Raw genomic sequence first — 23,868 nt, forward strand, 5'->3', positions numbered from 1 at the left:
GCAGAATAATAGGTGTGAAGCCCTGAAGGTGAAGAGAGGGTATGCCTTGTCTTAGAGATCAAAACTGCAGTGAGACTGGGAAGTTGTCCAAAGGACACTGAAGAGGTAGGCAGTAGCAGCCAGGTAGTACCCTGTAGGCTACGGAAAGGATTTTTGAATTTATCCATTGAGGAGTTTAAGTAGAAAAATGACCCAATCAGTTCTGCATTTTAAAATGATCTTTTTGGCTTTTTGCTTTGTTAAACAAAGATAGTATTAGATAGTATTAGATTAGATAATATTAGACAGATACTAATTACTTTATATTTATATTGATATAACATTAAGGATCCAGGGGAACAAATTAAAAGGTGATGAACTAGGAAGGTGGTATAGCATGATGCTGGTTTGGACTAGGGGACATGGCAGTGGAGATAAAGTGAAACTGACAGGCTAAAGATAGACCTTTTGGAGGTAGAATTGGCAAGGCTTGCTGAATAATTGGATTGGAAGGTGAGAAAAAGTGAATCAAGAAGGATCTGAACTGAGAGTTGATAGAGGGAGGTAGGTGGGGAATGGGCTAGATGGGTGATGAGTATTAAGGCGGGCACTTGTTAAGATAAACAGTGGGTGTTACTTGAAAGTGATGAGTCACTAAATTCTACTCCTGAAACCAATATTACACTATATGTTAACCCTTGAGAATTTAAATAAAAATTTGTAAGTAAAAGAAAAAAAAAAAAAGAATGACTCTGGATTTGGTGGTACCATCACTGAAATAGAAAATACAGATGAGCTAGATTGAGTAGAAAGCCAGGTTGAGTTTTTAGACATCTTAAGGCCAAGATAGTTATATTTAAGACTATAGAACTCAGGAGAGAGAGATGGGATGAAGATACAAATATGGGAGTCATCTGTAAAACATGTAGAAAGAGTTTCCAGGCAGAGCTTTAAGGACAATCAACATTTAAAGGTCTCAGATGGTGAAGGATGAGCTAGTTTGAGTAGAAAGCCAGGTTGAGTTTTTAGACATCTTAAGGACAAGATAGTTATATTTAAGACTATAGAACTCAGGAGAGAGAGATGGGATGAAGATACAAATATGGGAGTCATCTGTAAAATATGTAGAAAGAGTTTCCAGGCAGAGCTTTAAGGACAATTAACATTTAAGGATCTCAGATGGTGAAGGATGAGCCTGCAAAGGTGTTTAAGTAGTATTTTCAGAAATAAGAGCTCTAACAGGAGAATGTGGTTTTGGGGAAATAAAATTCTTTCAAGATAGAAGAGTGAATGATACTGTCAAATTCTGCTGAGCAGTCAAGCCAGAAAAAGAAATGGTAGACAAAATGCATGGGAGGTTTTTTACATGGGGTCCATTAATAGCCTGGCAAGGATAGTTTAAATGGGGGTGGTTAAGTCTGGGGTTGTTTGCAATGTGCTGAAGAACAAAGAGGAGGTGAGAAATTGGAGACAGTGAATGTTGACTAATTCAAAAAGTGTGGTTGTGATTAAAAAAATGGGGTGGGAGGGTGCCTGAGTGGCTCAGTCCATTAAGCTTCCAACTCTTTTTTTCCAAAAGATATATTTATTTATTTTTAGAGAGAGATTGAACGAGAGTGAGCTGGGTGTGGGGAGGGGCAGAGGTAGAGGGAGAGAGAATCCCAAGCAGACTCTCTGGTGAGCACAGAGCCTGACACAGGGCTCGATCCCAGGACCTGGAGATCATGACCCAAGCCAAGACCAAGAGTCCGATACTCAACTCCCTGCACCACCCAAGCATCCCTAAGCTTTGGACTCTTGATCTCAGCTCAGATCTTTGGTCTCATGGTCATGCGTTGAAACCCTGAGTTGGGCTCTATGCTGGGCGTGGAATCTACTTACAAAAAAAAGAAGAAAAAAGAAGTGTGGTTGTGAAGGGAAAAAGACTTGATAAGGCAGTGGTTGAAGAGGGATATGTAGTAATCAAGGGAATAAATTTTTTTTTTTAAGGTGGGATAGACATGAATGTGTTCAGAATGCTAATTCTGATCATGAAGAATATGGAGAGTCAAGATATAACTAGTAGATCAGAGAAGCCGGAATGGGATGGGCTTCACCTGATGTTATAATGTATTGTCAGATATTATCATCTTTCTGATATGAAGTGATATATCAAATTTATAGTTATCTGTCTAAATGAGAGTGCTCTTATCTCAGCTAAACTTCCTGACTATGCAGCTTCCCTCCTTAATTTGCTTTGAATATTCTCTGGGAAAGGGAGGATTGGGAAATCCTATCTGATTGGAGAGTACTTTTTGTTCCACTTTGTCTTGGGCCTGTCTTTATGGTACCAGGGTGTTTGGCATAGAATGTACTCATCTGGAGCCCTGGGCATCCATCTTGCAAGTGCAGGCTTTTGTGGAGGTCCAAGGAGAGAGGGTAAGGAAGAAGGGATAGATCTTCATGGATGCATTTCGTTATCTTATCTAAAAGGAATTCAGAGAGGGGCACATAAGCATTTTGTAGAATTATTATTATTATTACCCCCAAATATAACCCACCTCATGTTACCTATTTAAACTATTCAAGAAGCCAGAACTGTCATACAGGTTCAAAGAATGATATTACCAGTTTTATATAGGTTGTTTCAGAATAAAAAAGAAAAAGAGGATACATTCTCTAACCACATTTTATGAGGATTATGATGCCTAAACTGATAAGGACAATTTGAGAAGAGAAAATACATAGGCAAATCTTACTTAGCAAAGAGGCAAAATCCTCAATAAAAGCCTCCAGACCTAGAATAATATTTCATTTTATTAATGAAAACTGTATAATAGGGGCACTTGGGTGGCTCAGTTGGTGAAGCGTCTGCCTTCGGCTCAGGTCATGGTCCTAGAGTCCTGGGAATGAGCCCTGCATTGGGCTCCCTGCTCAGCGGGGACCCTGCTTCTTTCTCTCTCTCTGTAGCATCCTCTGCTTATGCTGGCTCTCTCTCTCTGACAAATAAATAAACAAAATCTTTAAAACAAAACAATGCTGTTTAATAATTAAGGAAGAAATAACACCAATCTTACACACGCTTTTTAAGAAAATAGAGGCAGGAACACTTCCCAGCCAATTTTAGGAGGCCAGTATAATTGTGATACCAAAATCTGACAAAGGCATTGTAATAAAATCTAGAGACCATTATTCCTTATGAACATAGATACAAAAATCATTAATAAAATATTAGCAAAGTTAATCTAACAAAGTTGGGTTATACCCAGAAATGTAAGATGAGTTTAATAAGGATAGTCCCCAACTTATGATAGTTTGACTTGTGATTTATCAACTTTATGATGGTGTGAAAATGATACACATTTGGTAGAAACTGTATGTCGAATTTTTAAATTTGGTATTTTCCTGGGATAGTGGTAATGTAGTATGCTACTCTCCAGTCAGTCACACAATTGATATACTTACAACCATTCTGTTTTTCACGTTCAGTATAGGTTTTAATACATTATGTTAAGTTAGTCAACACTTTATTATAAAATAGACTTTATGTTAGATAATTTGGCCATGTGAAGGCTAATGTAAGTGGAAAGAAGTAAAACTCTCTTATTTATAGAGAACATGATTTTTTTTTTTTTAAGTTTATTTCAGAGAGAGAGGGAGAGTGTCCCAGCAGGAGAGAGGGGGAAAACTCCCTGCTGAGCGGAGACCCCAATGCAGGGCTTGATCTCATGACCCTTAGATCAGGACCTGAGCCAAAACCAAGAGTCAGACACCTAAACCGCTGGCCACCCAGGTGCCCCGAGAATGTAATTGTTTATACATAAAAATCCCACGGAATCTACAAAACAGCTATTACAACTAATAATGAATGTAGCAAATTGTAGGACTCAGTCAATATATAAAACTTGATTGTATTTCTATATTAGAAGCAAGCAATTGGAAAACATTTTATTTACAACAGCTTTAGAAATATTGACTTAGGGGTAAGTTTCACAAAAGAAGATCTTTTTGCTGAAAACTATAAAACTTTGCATAGAATAATTAGCGTAGATCTAAGTAAGTAGAGAAATACTGTGTTCATGGGTTGGAAGACTCAATATTAAGATCTCAGTTCTTTCCAAATTGGTCTGTAATCCCAGCAGACATTTTTGTACAAATTAATAATTTATATGCAACATTTATATGCAAATGCAAAGAATCTAGAATGTCCAAATCATTCTTGAAGAAGAGTGAAGTTAAAAGACGACATGGTCTGACTTTAATACTAGAGCTACAGAATCAAAGTGTGGTGCTGGCACAGGGTAGAAAAATGGAGTTCAGTAGAGAGTCCCAGAATAGCCCATTCTATTTTAATTTGATTTTCAACAAAGGTGGCAAAGAAATCTGTTGGTGGAGAGATGGTGTTTTCCATAAATGGTGCTGAAATAAGTGGATATCTATATGGAAAAAAAAAATGAACCTTAACCCTAACTCACATATTACCCCAAATTAATTCAAAATGGATCATAGGCCTAAGGGCTAAAAACCATAAAGCTTCTAGAAATAAAATATAGAAGAATATTTTTGTGCTCTTGGCATGGGCAAAGTTTTCTTAGGCAAGATCCTGAAAGCATTAACCATAAAAAAAAAAAATGGATGAATTGACCTTCATCAAAATTTAAAACTTTTGGGGCGCTGGGGTGGCTCAGTGGGTTAAGCCTCTGCCTTCTGCTCACATCATGATCTCAGGGTCCTGGGATCGAGCCCCGCATCAGGCTCTCTGCCCAGCATGGAGCCTGCTTCCTCCTCTCTCTCTGCCTGCCTCTCTGCCTACTTGTGATCTCTGTCTGTCAAATAAATAAATAAAATTTAAAAAAAATTTAAAACTTTTTGCTCATCAAAAGACACCAGTAATGACTTTATTAGGCAAGCCACAGACTGAGAGAAAATATTCATTAGACATATCTAACAAAGGACTTGGGTCTAGAATATATGAAGACTTCTTTTTTCCCCCCCCAAAGATTTTTATTTATTTATTTATTTATTTGACAGAAAGAGATCACAAGTAGGCAGATAGGCAGGCAGAGAGACAGAGGAGGAAGCAGGCTCCCTGCTGAGCAGAGAGCCTGATGCAGGGCTCGATCCCAGGACCCTGGGATCATGACCTGAGCCGAAGGCAGAGGCTTTAACCCACTGAGCCACCCAGGCGCCCCTATATGAAGAATTCTTACAACTCAAAAATAAAAAGATAAATAGCCCAATTGTAAAAGGGGGTTCATAAAAGAAAGATAGTTCATAAAAGAATATATACTGATCGCTAATAAGGCACACAAAAAGAAGTTTAACATCATCATCATTAGTCATCTTCAAAATGCAAATTAAAACTCAATGAGATACACCTACGCACTCACTACAATCTAGGCTAAAATTTAAATACTGATGGCACATATTGGCATGAATGTGGCACAGTTCTTGGGGTGAGTATAGAGCAATTCTTATTATTAGTAATTATTATTACTATATTAGCTAGAGTGTGGAGCAATTAAAATTCTAATACATTGTTAATGGGAGTGTAACTTGGTATAATCACTTCAGAAAAAGATCTGGTTGTTTCTTATAAAACAAATTCACATCTATGCTATAACCCAGTAATCCCATACCTAGGTATTTACACAAGACACACGAGACATAGGCCTATTAAAAGACTTGTACGGGAATGTTAATAGCTCAAAACTGGAAATAACCCAAATATCCATTAGTAGGAGAAAAGCTGAATAAACTGGTATATTCATATGAATATGAATATGAATTTCATATGAATGTTTCATGCAACATATGAATGAATTTCTAAAATGCTGTGCTGAGTGCAAGAAGTTTTATATACAAGTGTTCATACTTGTTCCATTTAATGAAGTTCTGGTACAGGCAAAACTAATCCATGGTGGAAAAATGGGAATAGTATTTGCTTGGGTGGGGTAATAATGGTTTGTTGGGAATTTACCAAAAAAGAATATGATGGAACTCTCTGGATTGATGGACATGTTCTATATTTTGTTAGGGATTTGGGTTACCTGGGTTTTACATTAATTAAACTTATCAACTGGCATACTTAAGATTTGTGCAGTTCAGTATAAATTTATTTCTATCTATATATCCAACACGAAAGCATAGTAAATAAATGCTGAATTCTGGGTAATGATATACATGCTTAAGGGTCTGCTGATGTTTGTAGTCTACTTGAAGATGCATTTTGTTTTTTAAAAATGAATGGGTGGCTAAATATGTGATAAAGTAAATATAAGTGTACCTTGGAGATATTGTGTGTTCAGTTCCAGACCACCACAGTAAAGCAAATATTGCAATAAAGCAAGCCAAATGAGTTTTTTGGTTATCCAATGCATATAAAAGTTATGTTTACACTATAGTCTATTAAGAGAGCAATAGCATTCTGTCTAAAAAAAAACCTATATACCTTAATTTAAAAATCCTTTATTGCTGAAAAATACTAGCCACCATCTCAGCTTTCAGTGAGTTGTAATCTTTTTGCTGGTGGAGGGTCTTACATTGATGTTGATGGCTGCCGACTTATCAGGATGGTGGTTGCTAAAGGTTGGGATGGTTGTGGCAGTTTCTTGAAAAAGACAACAGTGAAGTTGCCACATTGACTCTCTTCCTTTCATGAATGATTTCTCTGTAGTGTGACATGTGGTTTGATAGTATTTTACCCATAGAACTTCTTTCAAAATTGGAGCCAATCCTCTCAAACTCTGCCACTGCTTTTTTTTTTTTTTTTAAGATTTTATTTATTTATTTGACAGAGAGATCACAAGTAGGCAGAGAGTCAGACAGGAGGTGGGGGGAAGCAGGCTCCCTGCTGATCAGAGAGCCCGATGCGGAGTTTGATCCCAGGATCCCGAGATCATGACCTGAGCTGAAGTCTGCCACTGCTTTATCAACTAAGTTTATGTGGTATTCTAAATCCTTTATTATTGTTTCAACATTCTTCACAGTATCCTCACCAGGAGGAAATCCCATCCCAAGAAACCACTGTCTTTGTTCATCCATAAGAAGTAACTCCTCAGGGGCGCCTGGGTGGCTCAGTGGGTTAAGCCTCTGCCTTCGGCTCAGGTCATGGTCTCAGGGTCCTGGGATCGAGTCCCGCATCGGGCTCTCTGCTCAGCGGAGAACCTGCTTCCTCCTCTCTCTCTCTGCCTGCCTCTCTGCCTGCTTGTGATCTCTCTCTGTGAAATAAATAAATAAAATCTTTAAAAAAAAAAAAAAAAAGAAGTAACTCCTCATCCGTTCAAGTGTTATCATGAGATTGCAGCAATTCAGTCAGACCTTCAAGCTCCACTTGTAATTCTAGTTCTCTTCCTATTTACACCCCATCTGCAGTTACTTCTTCCACTGAGATCTTAAGCTCCTCAAGTCACCCTTGAGTGTTGGAATTCACTTCTTTCGCATTCCTGTTCATGTTAATATTTTGGCCGCCTCCCATGAATCACAAATGTTCTTCATGGCTTCTAGAATGGTGAATCCTTTCTGGAAGGTTTTCCATTTACTTTGCATAAATCTGTCAGAGGAATCACTACCTATACCTTGCAGAATGTGCCTCTTAAATAATAATACTGGAAAGTCAAAATTACTCTCTGATTGATGGCCTACAGAATGGTTGTGTTAACAAGCATGAAAACATTAATCTTGTACATCTCCATCAGAGCTCTTGGGTGACCACATGCATTGTCAATGAGCAGTGATACTTTGAGAGGAGTCTTATTTTTTTCTGAGCAGGTCTCAACAGCAGGCTTCAACTATTCAGTAAACCATGCTATAAACAGATGTGCTGTCATCCGGGCTTTGTTCTTTCGTTGATAGAGTACAGGCAGAGTAGATTTAGCATAATTCTTAAGGGCCCTAGGATTTTTAGAATGGTCAGTGAGCATGGACTTCAATTTAATTCACCAGCTGCATTAGATTCTAACAAGAGAGTCAGCCAGTCCTTTGAAGCTTTAATGCCTTGACCTCTCTAGTTATGGAAGTCCCAGATGGCATCTTCTTCCAAAATGAAGCTGTTTCATTTACATTAAAAATCTTCTGGGTAGCATAGCCACCTTCATTAAATATCTTAGCAAGATCTTCTGGACAACTTACTGTAGCTTCTACATCAGCTCCTGATGCTTCACCTTACATTTTTATGTTAAGGAGATGGCTTCTTTCCCTACAGCTTAATGGACCCACTTTTGCTCGCTTGATACTTTTTTTCTGCAACTTCCTCATATTTCTTAGCTTTCATGGAAAGGAAGGGAATTAGGGCCTTGCTCTGGATTTTAGGGAATGTTGTGGCTGGTTTGATCTTCTATCCAGACTACTCAAAATATCAGCAATAAGGCTGTTCTGCTTTTCTTATTCATGTGTTCACAGGATCAACTCTGGATCAAGTGCAGTGTCAAAGTTTTTATCTACAAGTTGACTCTAAAATTTATGTGTAAGAGCAAAGCCCTAAGATTAGGTCTCATAATTTTCAAGAGCAATAACAACGTGCATGGACTTGCCTTACGAGTATCAAGATTTATTGTCAAGCTATACCAATTAAACAGTGTGGTATTGGCACAGGGGCTGACAGTACAGTGGAACAGATTATAGTCAAGAGAGACATCCCTGCATTTATGGAAACTTAATGTTGTACTGGAATTGTACTTCATTTAACAAATGACCTAACATAATCGATCATTTATATAGAAGAAAATATGATAATATTCCTATTTGTGTGAAAAGAAACCTACAACTCTTTTAGGAGAAAATATAAGCAAATATTTTCATGTGGCTGTGTGTTAGAGATGTATTTCTTATGTATAAAAAGTAATATAAGGAGAGATTGGTAAGTTTGACTACATAAAAATTAAATCTTTTGATGACACCATTAAAAATAAAAGTAAAAAAAAAGTAAAAAAGATTAGACTGAGGAAACATTTTCAATGAATTAACTTCTGAATAATTATTATCCAGAATATATCTTATAATTCAATGAGAAAAGCAGAAAATCTAATAGAAAAATGGGCTGAAGTATAAATAGGCAGCTCACTGTTGAGGAAACCCTAGTGGTCAGTAAACACATGAAACCTTGCTTAACTTCACTAATAATTAAAGGAAATACCAATTAAAACCATGCTATGATGGGGGTTGCTTGGCTGATTCAGTTGGGGGAGAAGGTGTCTCTTGATCTCAGGGTTGTGGGTTTGAGCCCCCACGTTGGGTGTAGAGATTACTTAAAAATAAAATTTAAAAAATTTGAAAAAATTGAAAACCATACTATGATCAGAGCTAATAGATTGGTAAAAATGGAGAAGTCTGGGGTGCCTGGGTGGCTCAATCCAGTTAGGCATCCGACTCTTGATTTCAGTTCAGGTCATGATCTCGGGGTTGTGGGATTGGCTGTGTTTGGCTCTGTGCTCAGTGCGGAGTCTGCTTGAGGTTCTCTCTCCCTCTCCTTTCCCCTCTGCTTCTCCCCCCTTTATATATAAGGACTATATAAATATAATCTTTAAAAAATTAAAAAGTTGGGGCATCTGAGTGGCTCAGTCAGTTGGACATCTGCTCAGGTCATGATCCCAGGGTCCTGGGATTGAGCCCCACATCGGGCTCTCTGCTCAGAGGGGAGCCTGGTTCTCCCTCTCCCTCTGCCTGCTGCTCCCCCTATTTGTTCTCTCCTTCTCTCACTGTCAACTAAATATATAAAATCTTTCTTAAAAAATCAGAAGGGAAAGCTTTTTTAATAAAAAAATTAAAAAAATTAAAAAGTCTACAAATACCAAGTATTGGAGAGTATGTGTTCAACAATTACTTTTTGAGCATCTACTATATGTCAGTTACTGTTCTAAGTCATTCAGATGTACTAGTAAATAAAACATACTGAGATCCTTGCCCTCATGGAGCTTTGATTCTAGTGGGGGAGTATAGAAAATAGGCAATAAGCATAATTAAATTACATAACATGTTAGTGATAAATGAATTGGAAGTATAGTGGTGATATATTAAAAAAAGTTATAGCAGGGTAAGAGGTTGATGGGATGGTAAGTTGCAATATTATGTAGGGCTGTCAGGTTAGTAGACTTCATGCTCAAGTAAAAATTGAGCCAAGATTTTTGAAGGCTGTTAGGGAGTTAGTCAAGGAAATATTTGGGGGAGGAGCAGCATTCTAGTAGAATGCACAGATTAGCATTAAGACCTTAAAATAGTAGAATGCCAATATGTTTGACAAATAATAGAGTCCAGTATGGCTGGATCAAAGTGTGCAAGGGAGGGAGGAGGTCAGAGATAAATTTTGAAAGCAAGTCACTGAGGCCCATCTGTGACTGGTGTTCTCATACCACTGGTGTCTATAGTCATCCCTTTGTTATATTACTTTCTGTACTTCTTTGTCTAAAATGTTTCCTAGTTAAAGAAAAATTCCATGTCGTTTCTTTCTTATCCCGGACTCTTAATGACTGGCGAATACTTTCTAATTCATCAAGTTAATGGCTAGCCCAATGTGTAGCTGGAGTAATCTCCACTGGTGAGATGGTTCCATCTAGTGGGGAAAAGGCTGCAAGTAGTCTGAGACGTTCCTTTTGGAAATAGTTAAACTGACTGTTCTTTATTTTGCTGAATTTAAAAGATAAGGGAAGAGGTTATTGTTTGGAAATAGTTTTTGCTCTTGTTAAAATAATGCTGTAGGACATTTAATGCAGACCTGTAGGACTTAGGTGTGTCCTTATTTCTGTGTAACTTGTGTTTGTGCTTTGTTTTTCAGAAGGAGTTGAGCCTTCCAAGAAGAGGCAGCTTGTAAGTTGATGATTATTATGATTATGATTATGAACACTAGCTTAGGAATCCCTCCTGGGGACCATTGTCAGTTATTATTTGGAGGAGTCCCATATATTCCACCCCTCCCCCCTTTCTTATTTGGGCCAGGGAACCTGGCAGGCCAGCCAGTTTCTCTTGCTAGGTCAGATACTCTGATTTCCCCCACCCCTTCTTACCCACAAGTCCTCTTCTCTGTCTTGGTTTTTGGCTAGCATTTGAGGAAGAGCTGCTACTTAAGTACCCATCATAGTTTTATACTCGCGTTTTGGGATTTACCAAGTGTTGTTGTTGTTGTTGTTTGTTTGTTTGTTTTTTTTTTTTTAACAGACTTAAGCTTTTTGGGAATGTTCACATTGAAACTCTTAGCATCTTCATCTGTCTCATAACATGGTACTAGGGAGAGGCCAAGTTTTCTGACAGTTTAGCGGCAAGGCATTTGGATTCAGGATAGGAATAAGGCTTTCTTTCACCCTTTTTTTTCTATTCTGGCTTTAGGGCTCAGGAAATTGCTAAATAATCTTTGTCTCTAGACTTAAATTCTTTCATTTTCTTGGCCTACTTTTTCTCTTTAGAATTCTTTTAGGGCACTACTGCAGATTTGGCTAATCAGAATCATCTAGAATGCTTGTTAAAATTCTGAACAGATTCTAAACTTATTTGTATCAGAATCTACGTGTTGGGGCCCAAGAAACCTGTATTTTTATGCACCTGCATCCACATCCACCATGATTTTGCTAAGAAGCCAGATTTGGGAAGCACTAAGGAAATAGTACTGTGATAAAACAATGGCTTCAAAACTTTTCCTTATGGAAGCATATAAGGAGGAGGACACCATAGTATTCATATTTATTTATTAAATGTACTTTATATATACATTTTATGTATTTTTTTGTCAGTGTGTGAAATACAAGGTAATTCTTTCTGTTCTTGCTATTTTAGGATTTTGTTTTATAAAAATACTCCAGTAATTAGTTGTCTTTTGAGATTTTTGTAAAGCCCCTTTGGCTGTTTTGTGGAAGCTCATTGTTTGAGTAAGTTTAAATAATACTTTAATTTTATAGTTTAAGTGTGGAGAAACTGGTATTAATGAAACAAGCGACTTAGCCATTTATTCCATTTTTTTCTGGTCCTTATAGACTAGTCTGGAAGTTTGTTTTTTAAAAGATTTAATTTATTTATTAATTTGAGAGAGAGAGAGAGTGCGTTCATGAGCTGGAGGAGGAGCAGAGGGCGAGAGGGGAAAGAATCTCCAGCAGATTCTGCACTGAGCACACAGAGCTGAAGTCCGAAAAGCCAGATGCATGCTGATCCCGTGACCCTGAGATCATGACCTGAGCTGAGACCAAGAGTCAGACCCTTAACTGTTTAACTGACTGAGCCACCCAGGTGCCCCATAGTTTGGAAGTTTTAAAAGTTATTGTAATTGTCTTGGGACACCTGGCTGGCTCAGTCAGTAGAGCACGTAACTCTTGATCTCAGGGTCGTGAGTTCAAGCCCCACGTTGGGCATGGAGATTGCTTAAAAAAGAAAAGGTGGGTGCCTGGGTGGCTCAGTGGGTTAAGCCTCTGCCTTCGGCTCCGGTCATGATCTCAGGGTCTTGGGATTGGGCCCCACATGGGGCTCTCTGCTCAGCGGAGAGCCTGCTTCCCCCCCTCTCTCTGCCTGCTTCTCTGCTTGTGATCTCTCTCTCTGTCAAATAAATAAATAAAATCTTAAAAAAAAAAAAAAAAGAAGTTAGTGTAATTGTCTTCTGAGTCTTGGTTGGAAGGAGAAGGAGATGTACTTCTGTTCCTGTTTGTTTCTGTCCCAGAATGGCTCTTGCAAGAGCAGATGCTACTATATGCCCATTCCAGGTATAAAGCCTCATTTCCTTTGGCATATTTTCTCTAGTATATCTTATGGGAGCAGAGAAATTTGGCAGCTAGTTTGGTGTCTTGTCTTTTGAGAGAGAGAGTCCGGTTCCTTTAATAAACGTAATTTTGAAAGTGGCTGAGCAATGTAAAATAAATGAAGTTCAGTAATTTTGGAGGCTATCAATTGTTATGCTTTTCCATGTAATACAATAATTGCATTAAAATGGATAGAAATTTAAAAATGGATTTTTAGATGAGATATCTTGGCATTTTACAAAGTAAACACTCTTCCACTTAACAAGTAATCCCTCCAATGTCTCCAAATTGGGAAGTAAAATATACCATAAAAATGAAGAGCTTGTATTTCAGAGTCAGGTAGACCTGTGCCTGATCCTGCCAATATCCTTTAATAGGTGTTTTCTTTGTAAAACGAGTTACTGAATTTCTCTTGTCTTTTTGCTTCTATTCATTTGTTTGTTAAGATTCATTCATCTTATTATTAAGTTTTTATTACGTGCAGGCACTGTTCAAGATACTGGAGATAAAGTAATGTTGAAAGCAAAGTTTCTAGTCTTATGGAGCTTCTGTTCAACAGAGACACACAGAAATGTATACCAAGTGTGTCATAGGGTATTGAGTGGTATGAAGAAAAAACCAGGTAAGAGATATGGTATATGTTTAATGGAGCAGGGGTTGAAATTGTATTGTCTAGGAATATTTTCATTAAGGTTTGAACGGAGAACAGAGACTATGGAATGAGGGATGCTGATATATATTGGGCAAGAGCATTCCATGTAGAGGATACAACATGTGTCAAGGTTCTGACAAGGTTCCAACATGCTTGGGATGTTGGAGGACAGCAAGAAGGCCAGGGTGGCTATTGGTGAGTGAACAGTGGTGTTGGGGTTGGTGAGGAGGGAGGCACCAAAGAATATGAAGCAGAAGCTGGATTTTGTAGTACCTTGCAGGCTACAGATAAGATTTTTGTATTTTATACTAATTGGGACAGAAAGTCAGTGGGTGGTTTTAAGCAGAGAAAGATGTGATCTGTCCTAGTTTTTGTTTTGTTTTGCTTTATTTCTGTTTTTTGTTTTTTGGAAAAGGACACTTTGTTTTATTGAGATATAATCCACGTATCATACAGTTACCATTTAAGAGTATATAGTTCACTGTTTTTTAGTGTATTCACAAGGTTTTACAGGAATTACCTCTGTCTTAGTTCAGAACATCTTCATCACCTGAAAAGAAGACCCCTACTTGCTGGCATTCGTTCTCCATTCTGTACTCCCTCTAGTCCCTGGTAACCAACAAGTCTACTTTCTGTCTTAATAGATCTGCCTATTCTGAACATTTCATTTAAGTGGAATTATATAATATGTGGACTCTCATGTAGGGCTTCTTTTGCTTAACACAATTTTTTTAGAGACTCATCCATGTTTTAGTTTGTGTCATACTTAGTTCCTTTTAAGGATAAATAATATTGCATTGTATGTATATATCACAATTTGTTTATCCATTATCTGTTGATAAACATTTGGATTGCTTCCCCTTTTTGGCTGTTGTGAATATTGCTGCTGTGAACATGGGTGTACAAGTTTGAGTCCCTGCTTTCACTTATTTCAGGTAGATACTAAGAAGGGGAGTTTCTGGATCATATGGTAATTCTATGTGCAACTTTCTGAGGAACCACCATCCTGCTTTCTATGGTAGCTGCACCATTTTACATTCTAACCAAAAATGCATGAGGGTTCCAGTTTCTCCACAACACTTGTTTTCCACTTTTAAAATAATAGTCATCTTCACAAGTTTGAAGTAGTATTTCATTGTGGCTTTAGTTTGCATTGTCCTAATTACTAGTGATATTGAGCATCTTTTCATGTGCTTACTGGTCATTTGTAAACCTTTGTTGAAATCCGTTTCTTTGCCCATTTTTTCAATTGGGTTGTTTATTTTTATTGTTTAGTTGTAGGAGCTCTTTATATATTCTGGATATTAAACTCTTTTTTTTTTTTAAGATTTTATTTATTTATTTGTCAGAGAAAGAGAGCATAAGAAGGGGGATTAGCAGGCAGAGGGAAAAGTAGGCTCCCTGCTGAGCAAGGAGCCTGATGTGGGACTCCATCCTCAGACCTGAGCCAAAGATGGATGCTCAACTGACTAAGCCACCCAGGCATGCCCCCCCTTTTTTTAAAGGATATTTTTTGGTATTTAACTCTTGTCAGATAAATGATTTCCATATATTTTCTTCCATTCTTTGGGTTGCATTTGCATTTTCACTCCCTTGATAATATCTTTGATACACAAAAGTTAATTTTCATGAAGTCCAGTTGATTTATTTTTTCTTCCATTGCTTGTGCTCTTTGTGTCCTAGCCAAGAAATCATTGCCAGATCCAGTGTCAAAAAGGTGTCTTCCAAGTATTTTCTTCTAAGAATTTTATAGTTTTAGGTCTTTGATCCATTTTGAGTTAATTTTTGTCTATGGTAATAAGATAAGTGTCTAACATTCTTTTGCATATGAGTATCTAGTTTCCCCAGAATCATTTGTTAAAAAGACTGTCTTTACCCCATTGGTTGGTCTTGGCACCCTTGTCAAAAGTATTGGATCGTATATGTGAACAATTATTTTGGAACTCTCTATTCTATTCCATTGGTCTAAATGTCTGTCCTTACACTAGTACCATACTGTTTTGGTTACTGTATCTTTGTAGTAAGTTTTGAATAAGAAAGTTTGGTATCAAAGAACTAACTCTGTTCTTCAAGATTATTTTGGTTATTTAGGATTTCTTCTGATTCTATATTTCCGTAAAAATATCATTGGGATTTTGATAGGGGTCGTTTTGAATCTGTAGATCAATTTGGGTAATATTATCGGATTGACTAATATTAAGTCTTCCTATGTTTGAACATAGGATATTTTTCCATTTATTTAAGTCTTCTTTAATTTCTTTCAGAAATGTTTCATAGTTTTCAGTATGTGGGTCTTTCAGCTCCTTAGTTGAACTTATTCCTAAATTTTTATTTTTTGTAATATTATTATAAATGGACTTGTTTCTTAAATTCTTTTTTGGGTTGTTTATTGTTAGTATATAGAAATCAACTGATTTTTGTGTTTGTGTTATATCCTGCAACTTTGCTGAATTTATATCTCATTGTAGTTTTGATTTGCTTTTCTCTAATAACAATGATGTAGATAGAGTCTTTCTTTTTCTTTCCTTCTTCCTTCCTTTCTTTCTTTCTAGGATTTATTTATTTGAGAGAGAGAGATAGCAACAGAGATGGCGAGAGAGAGCACAAGCAGGGAGGAGAGTGAGAAGCAGGCTCTCCTCTAAGCAGGGAGCCCAATGCTGGGCTTGATCCCAGGACCCTGAGATCATGACCCGAGCTGAAGGCAGATGCTTAACCAAGTGAGCCGCCCAAGTGCCCCTGTTTCTTTTTTTCTTCCTTCCTTCCTTCCTTCCTTTCTTTCTTTCTTTCTTTCTTTCTTTTTTTTTTTTTTTTTAAGATTTGTTTATTTATTTGAGGGAGAGAGTGTGTATATGAGTAGGGGGAGGAGCAGAGGCAAAGAGAGAGAGAGAGAGAGAGAGAATTTCAAGTAGACTCCCTGCTGAGTTCAGAGTCCAGTGCAGGGCTTTTCAAGACTTGGAAGCTTAACCAACTGAGCCACCCAGGTGCCCCGGTAAAGTATCTGTTCATGTACCTGTTGGCTGTTTGCTTATCTTCTTTGGAGAAATGTTCACTCAAGTCCTCTGCCCATTTATTATCTGAGGTTTTTATCTTTTTATTATTGAATTGTAAGAGTAGTTTATATATTCTGTATACTAGACCCTTATCAGATACATGATTTGCAAATACTTTCTTCCATTCTGTGGGTGGTTGTTTCACTTTCTTGATAGTGACCTCTGATGTGTAGAAGTTTGTAATTTTGATGAAGTCCAGTTTATCTGCTTTTTTTTTTTTTGGTTGTGCTTTTGATATCATATCTAAGAAACCATTGCCTAATTTAAGGTCTTATTTGTTTCTAGGCTAACTATAAAGGTAACTAAGTAATAACACAGAAAGGCTAATACTATTGAAAGAAAAATTTATTACCTAAAATTTCCCCAACAGTAAGGGACATGCCATGCCATGCAGGCCACATGAGGAAAGCACCAGGTTTGGTCAGGAGGCAGAAAGGAGCAAGAGGAAGGAGTCTTTATTGGGGTTTGTACAGAAAAGACAAGGCAGGGCAGGGTAACCAGCTTAGGACTGGCTACTTTGAATAACATTGGTGGGTTTTGGGCTGTAGTAATGGTATTTAGTTGTCTGGTACTTGACCCTGAGTGATACAGGGCAGGGGAAATACTAGCTTGATGTGTGAGAGTTTGATAAAGGAGTTGGTTGGGAGTATAGACTCAGGATTGGTTAGAAGGTTTGTTAATAGGATTTTTGCAAAAAAAAAAAAAAAAAAGGATGGCAGGGGAGATATAACCAAGTTTAGCTCTTAGTTTGGCCCTATAATTAATAAGTGCCAAATAGGGGGTGCCTGGCTGACTCAGTTGAGCATGCTTCATCTGGGTGTTGTGAGTTCAAGCCCCACATTGGGTGTAGAGATTACTTGAGGGGAAAAAGCCAGTAGGCAAATACAGAATCTGAGAAAACAGAACAATGTTGTGATGACTTACTCATATTTCTTAAGAGTTTTATGGTTTGAGCTCTTACTTTTGGACTTTGATTCATTATTAGTTAATTTTTATATGTGGTGTAAGATGAGGATTAGATTTAATTCTTTTAGATGTGGATAGCTGTGGTCCCAGCTCCATTCGTGAAACAACTTTTCTTTCTCTGTTGAATTGAGTTGACTTGGGTTTTTAAAAAGTCACTTCTTGCTCAGAGGGTAGGGAGAGCAGAAATGAAAGCAGGGAAGTGTGTGAGGAAACCATTACAAAAATCAGTCAAGGTGGTGGTAGCTTAAACAAGGTGGTAGCAGCTGAGGTGGTAAGAAATACTGGGGTTCTGGATATATTTTGAAAGGAGAGTTGACAGTATTTCTTGATAGTTAATTTTGGTATATGAGAGAAAGCAAGGAATTGGTGGTGATTGCAAGATTTTAGGACTGAATAGCTAGATAAATATGGTTGCCATTTATTGAGCAAGATGGGGAATATGTAAGTGGAACAGGGTTGTTTTTGTTGTTTCTCTTCTTGGGAGGGGCAGGAGTGGGAATCGTTGGAGGAATCAGAACTTTGGTGTTCGACATCCAAGAAGGGGTGTTGAAAAGATAATTGTGTATATGAACTGGGGATCAAGGGTGAAATCTGATCTGGAGATATATATTTGGAGATCGACGACATATAAATGATTTTCAGAGTTAGGAGATTGGAGAAATAAACTACCAAAATGCTACTCAAGTGTGGTCAGCTGACTGGTGGTGGTTATTGAACTGTTTGTTACCAGTTTGCCATGAGTTAAGTAAAGAAATTTAGAGTAAGCAGCTGACATTGTTGTAACCATCAAGCATTTGATCATTTTCTGTTATTCCATATTTATTTCATCTTGCAGTGGTTTGTGATGGATTAAAATTTTCTCCTGCTCCTTCACCACAGCTGGTTTGAGCAGCACTGACCTGGTGAGTGAGTGAGTCTAGAAAGGGATAGAAGGACTGAGCCTTGGGTCACTGGAGTGTTTACTGGTTAGGAGGTAAGGAGAATCTCTTGGTGAGAAAAAACTGGAAAGGAGCAGCCGGTGAAACACTACTCTCTTCTGAAAACCATAAGAGAGTGGTGTTTCCAAAGTGATAAGGAGGAAGTATGCCAAAAGCTGCTGACAGGTTATGTAACATGAACGCTTAAGAATTGACCTTTGGGGGGCGCCTGGGTGGCTCAGTGGGTTAAGCCGCTGCCTTCGGCTTGGGTCATGATCTCAGGGTTCTGGGATCGAAGCTCCGCATCGGGCTCTTTGCTCATCGGGGAGTCTGCTTCCCTTCCTCTCTCTCTGCCTGCCTCTCTGCCTGCTTGTGATTTCTGTCTGTCAAATAAATAAATAAAATCTTTAAAAAAAAAAAAAAAGAATTGACCTTTGGATTTAGTTAATAGGCAATTCCCTGTTGGTGACCTAGGTGAGCAGTATTGATGGGAAGTGGGTATAGAACTTGATTTGAATGGGTTCAAGAGAGAATGAGAGATAGTATTATCTGTGTAGTATTTAGGCTAAAAATGTTCTACCTCAGTATGCTGTAGGAAGAAACAATCAGAGAAGTTCAAACTGAGGGGGCAATCTGTAGAAGCTATTGGCTTGGACTCTTCAAAAATGTTGAAGTTGTAAAAGATTAAAAAAAAAAAAAAAGACTAAGGATGTGTTCCAGACTACTAGATACAAAAGAGACTTGGTGAGTAAATGTAATGCTTAATTCTTGGGTGGATACTGGATTAAAAAATAGTTGAAGAACAATATTGGGACAATTGAGGTTACTTGAATGTGGATTTTTATTCAATAGTATTACTGTGTCAGTGTTAAACTTTCTAGTGGGACAGTTGTGTGGTGGTTCTTTCTTGTTAGGCAAGGATTAATTGTGGAAATATTTGAGGAAAGAGGTTTTAAGGTGTTTACAAATGACTTGCCAATGGTTCAGCTAATTAACAAGAAGTAATTGCATGTGTGCCTGCCTGCCTGCCTGCCTCTGTGCACAGAGAGAGAAGAAGAGGAGAATGGAGAGAAACTAGCAAATCTAAGTGAAGAGTATATGGAATTTCATTTAATTATCCTTGCTCCTTTTCTGATATTTTGGGGAGGATTAGTGAGTAATATTATTTCATAGAGATTTGCTGAAAAGAGGATCATAGAAACCAGGTGATAACTGGAAAAGGTCATGGAGTTTTCTCCCTCTCTTTAAAATGCAGACGGGAGATATTACATTATGTTTTAACGTCCATGAAATTATCCAGTAGAGAAGGAGAAGTTAATGTGAGAGAGGCTGGAACAATTGCTGGAATGTCCGCAAGTAGGCAGAAATGGAGGACACAGGAGTGCCTGGGTGGCTCACTCATTTAAGTGTCTGCCTTTGGCTCAGGTCATAAGCCCAGGGTCCTGGGATCGAGTCCCACATCAGGCTCCCTGCCTTTCCCTCTGCTCGTGCGCTCTCTCTCTCAAATAAATAAATAAAATATTTTTTTAAAATGGAGGACACACATCTCAGTACTTATTGAAATACTGGCCTTAGACAGAAGCATTGACAGTTTGTCCCCAGTAGCCTTGGTTTCCTCAGTTTATTTGTAAAAAATTATGCATGTAAAATGAATGGCATGGTGCCTGCAATGAAGCCCTCAACTATTTGTTATAGAAATTAGTGCAGTGCCTGTTATTAGTAAACTTCTGAAAAACCAGTAGTTTATTTAATTTTATTATTAGCAGGCCATAATTACCTGTTAGAAGCTGTAAATTCTTCAGAAACACAAATTAGTTAAAAAAAAATTCTACCTAGGGGCGCCTGGGTGGCTCAGTGGGTTGAGGCCTCTGCCTTCGGCTTAGGTCATGATCCCAGGGTCCTGGGATCGAGCCCCACATCGGGCTCTCTGCTCAGCAGGGAGCCTGCTTCCCTTCCTCCCTCTCTGGCTGCCTCTCTACCTACCTGTGATCTCTGTCTGTCAAATAAATAAATAAAATCTTTAAAAAAAAAAAAATTCTACCTAATAAATTCGAAGATGTAATGGGCTTTATTAAATGATTCATGAGTCAGGCAGCATCCTACCCAACAAGTGGAGGAGAGTTACAAAGGGCTACAAAAAGGGAAACGTTTTTAAAAGCAGGACAAGGAAGTCATAAACAGAAAAATGGGTTATTTCAGGTGAGGTCACATCTGAGGATGAAAGGGTTTTAGTAGGTGGATGGGGAGGGTCCATGTGACAGATTACCGTTATTGGTGCTGACCAGAAAATTCTTGACCTGTTAAGACTACATTTCTGGAAGAGATTGTAAGTCTAATTAGGTTAGGTATTATGCCTTGGTTTGGTGACTTGGCCTAAATAACACCATCTTAGGCCTGTAGGTTTGTTTTGTTTTGTTTTGTTTTGTTTTTTAAACATTAGTAAGATGCTAAACCAAGTTAAATGAACAATAGTGCACCTTAGAAAAGCCACAGGACATTCATGATTGGCTTTGGTCATGTAAGGGAAGAGAACAACTAAATTCCAGTATGGGAAATGAGAAAATCCAGGCCTGCAATGATGAGGGCTTTGTTGGGGAAAGTTGGTTATGTAAGTTCTTTTGGCTCATACCATTTATATTAGATATAGCTTTCTGAAATAAGATTTTCACATTTAGAAAGCTCTTTCGCATTTAAGCCCATCTGGATATTTTTCAATACGTTAAAAAGTATAATCTAGAATACCAGACCTAGAGGAGTTGATAGCCTTGTTAAAAGTGTATATATCTGTGGAAAAAGAATTGAGAGAAAATGAAGTTCTAAAGCTATTTGCATTTGTTTTCCAAGCTATGGGAATATTTTATTTTGCTTTTTCTCAATTGGACCATCTCTGAATAGCTTCCCTTGCCCAGCTTCATGAGGCAGCCCTCCTTTGCAACTCCTTTCAAATACAATTACTTTTTTGTGGATTTCAGCTCCAATACCTAGACCCTACGCTTAGGAGTTCATTGTAAATAGTGTTTATGTGTCTAGTTACTGAGAAAGTTAAGCTATTCTACTATTCATTACAACTTAAGGTAATTATATTCATATTTCTTGAAATGTCATTGCTTTATTTCTTTGAGGCTGTGAGCAGTCTAGTGGAGGTGAAGAGGAGACTATAGGAGTGAAGAGGTAGCTGAAGCTCCTGTCATGGGGGGTGTGTGTGTGTGTGTGTGTGTGTGTGTTGCTATTGGTGACTTTTATTCTTGGAGTCCCTGGGAATAATAATCCTTTTGCATTGTTGGCTTACTCATTTGGGCGGTGGACTTAGACATCAGATATTGGATGAAAGTAAATGCTGGTTGTAAGTAAATGCAATGATAGGTGGTAGGCAGGGAGGAGTTTCTGGGGCTCAAGGATATTATGTGTCTAACTTTTGCCCCTGTGAAACTGACATGTGGAACATGTCATGTACTTTCCCACTCTGATGCAACTTGATGGTATTTGCTTGGATAAAAGCTTCTGGAGAATGTGCTAAAAAGAGATACCACCTGCTACAATAGTAAACCCTTTGTGTGGTATTAGTGGTGCCTGATATAGGGCTTTAGTTTCTCTATGGACTTTGAAAATCAGGAAATTTTGGTAGTTTTAAGGACTCTGAAGGCCAGAGTAATAGCTCTATGCTATACTTAATAGTGTATCTTCTCCTTTTTTTTTTTTTTTTTAAATTGGGCTTATATAGGAAATGATTCACATAAGTTCTCTGTCTCCAGTGAGAATGCTGGGATTGGCAAAGGTTGGCAGGATAGAACAATAGTCATCACTAATTTCCTAGCAGGAGTCATTTTGTTGTTAAGAAATGGATGTATTTTGTCAGTGAGCCATGAGTATGTGGACACAGGACTTGAAAACTGAAATTCTTTGAGAGCTCATTTTGTTACTGTTATTTTTAGAATTGCTGTTGTTATGCTAATTCTCACATTTGTATCTCTAGACCTCACAACTACCAATTCACTGTAATCTACTTGGATATCTCAGAAACATCTGAAGTTTAGTATTTGTAAAACTGAAGTCATTGTCTTTCTCAAAAACCTACTCCTCTCATATTCCCTAGCTTACTAAATGGTGTCACTTCCTGATAGAAAACTTGGTTATTCTTATTACCTTTCTCTTCCTTACACCTACAACTCCTTTCTGTTATGTCTCTCAAATATCTCTCAAATATTTCCTCTACTTCTTTCTACTATCACTAGTATGTCCATGTAGTCCAAGCCATTGTAATCTCTTGCCTCTGTTTGTTGCCATAACTTCCTAACTGGTCTTTGTCTCGCATTGCTTAGCCCTAGTCTATTACTCCTCTATCACACAGTAACCAGAAAAAACTTTTTAAAGTACAGATTTGATTATTAGATGTTTATGTGAACTTGTTTAGTGAATTTTTTATTACTTTTAGAATCATATCTGAAAGTCTTGACATGGCGCATAAAACTATCTACGCAGTCTGGTTCCTGTCTTTGTCTCCATATTTTGCACAGTATGTTCCCTGTACCTGGAATGTTTTTTCTTTCATCTTTACCTTGCTAGTTCTTATTTTCTGTCAAGCGTCAGCTTATATCTTAATTCCTTATGAAAAGCTTTTCTGACCTCATCCGTACTGTCCTTAGATTAAGTTGGATTTCCCAGATGTACTTTCATTCTTTTCTTTCATAGCTTTTTACAGCAGTTGTAAATGAAGAATTATTTATCTGTATTCTCCCATTGTTTGATCTGTTAGTCTGCTTGGGCTGCCATAACAAAATACCACAGGCTTTGTGACTTAAATAACAGAAATGTATTGTCACAGTTCTGGAGGGCAGATGGCCAAGATCTAGATGCCAGCAACATCAGTTTCTGGAGAGGGCTCTCTTCCTGGCTTGTAGATACCACCTTCTTGCTCTGTGCTCACATGGCCTTTGGGAGGGAGTCAGGAGAGGAAGGGTAGGGGGTGTGTGTACAAGAAAGATTTTTTTCATCTTATAAGGCCACCAGTCCTTTGAGATTAGGGCCCCACACTTATGGCTTCATTTAATTACTTCCTAAAGACCTATCTCCAAATAGGGCTTCAACATATGACTTTGGGGGTGGGTGGGGACATGGTTTGGTCCATAGCAGATGGTAAGCTCCATGAGTTCAGGACATGTTGTGTGGTACAATTCTCTGGTCCTGGGGCCTAGTATAAAGTTCACCACATAATGGGCCATCACTTATGCCTATTCCTAGTGTTTGGTTAGCCTGGAACAAAAATACAAATGGAGATATAAAGTTGGAGTTTTACATAATGCTAACAAACTGTAAAATAAAATATGTTCTATTTTCCTATCCTGAAAAATATAGTTTTATAATAACAAATTACAAAAAAAAAATGTGTGAAGCTATTGATTAAAAAAAATAAACCAGGCAGATGTTGCGGCCAATTTAGAGAAGTAGAAGAAGCATAGCTTTATCTGTATAAGGAAATGTTGAAATATATTTGTAAATGGTTACAAAACTGGATTTTTCTGTGGGGAGAAGGGAAGTCAATTGAACCTCAACTTTACAGAATTTATTTATAAAATCTATAGACAAGAACTGTTTGTCAGTATCAATTATATATAATT

The 23,868-nt window shown here is 37.8% G+C and overlaps 1 protein-coding gene across 10 annotated transcripts in view; it reads left to right on the forward strand.

Annotated features, from left to right (window-relative positions):
* MAST2 (microtubule associated serine/threonine kinase 2) overlaps positions 1-23,868 on the forward strand; it is a 211,563-nt gene that overhangs the window by 70,565 nt on the left and 117,130 nt on the right. For 7 of the 10 annotated variants that reach the window (XM_032877648.1, XM_032877658.1, XM_032877650.1 and 4 more), the window contains exon 4: positions 10,727-10,758. In XM_032877648.1, coding sequence (XP_032733539.1) covers positions 10,727-10,758 — 32 coding nt within the window. The remainder of the gene's footprint in view (positions 1-10,726; positions 10,759-23,868) is intronic. The other 3 variants (XM_032877649.1, XM_032877654.1, XM_032877659.1) reach the window with 1 other exon arrangement.

The sequence above is a fragment of the Lontra canadensis genome, unplaced genomic scaffold (genome assembly GCF_010015895.1).
Source record: "Lontra canadensis isolate GAN:19392208 unplaced genomic scaffold, GSC_riverotter_1.0 scaffold60, whole genome shotgun sequence".
In the NCBI taxonomy this organism is placed as follows: Eukaryota; Metazoa; Chordata; class Mammalia; order Carnivora; family Mustelidae; genus Lontra; species Lontra canadensis.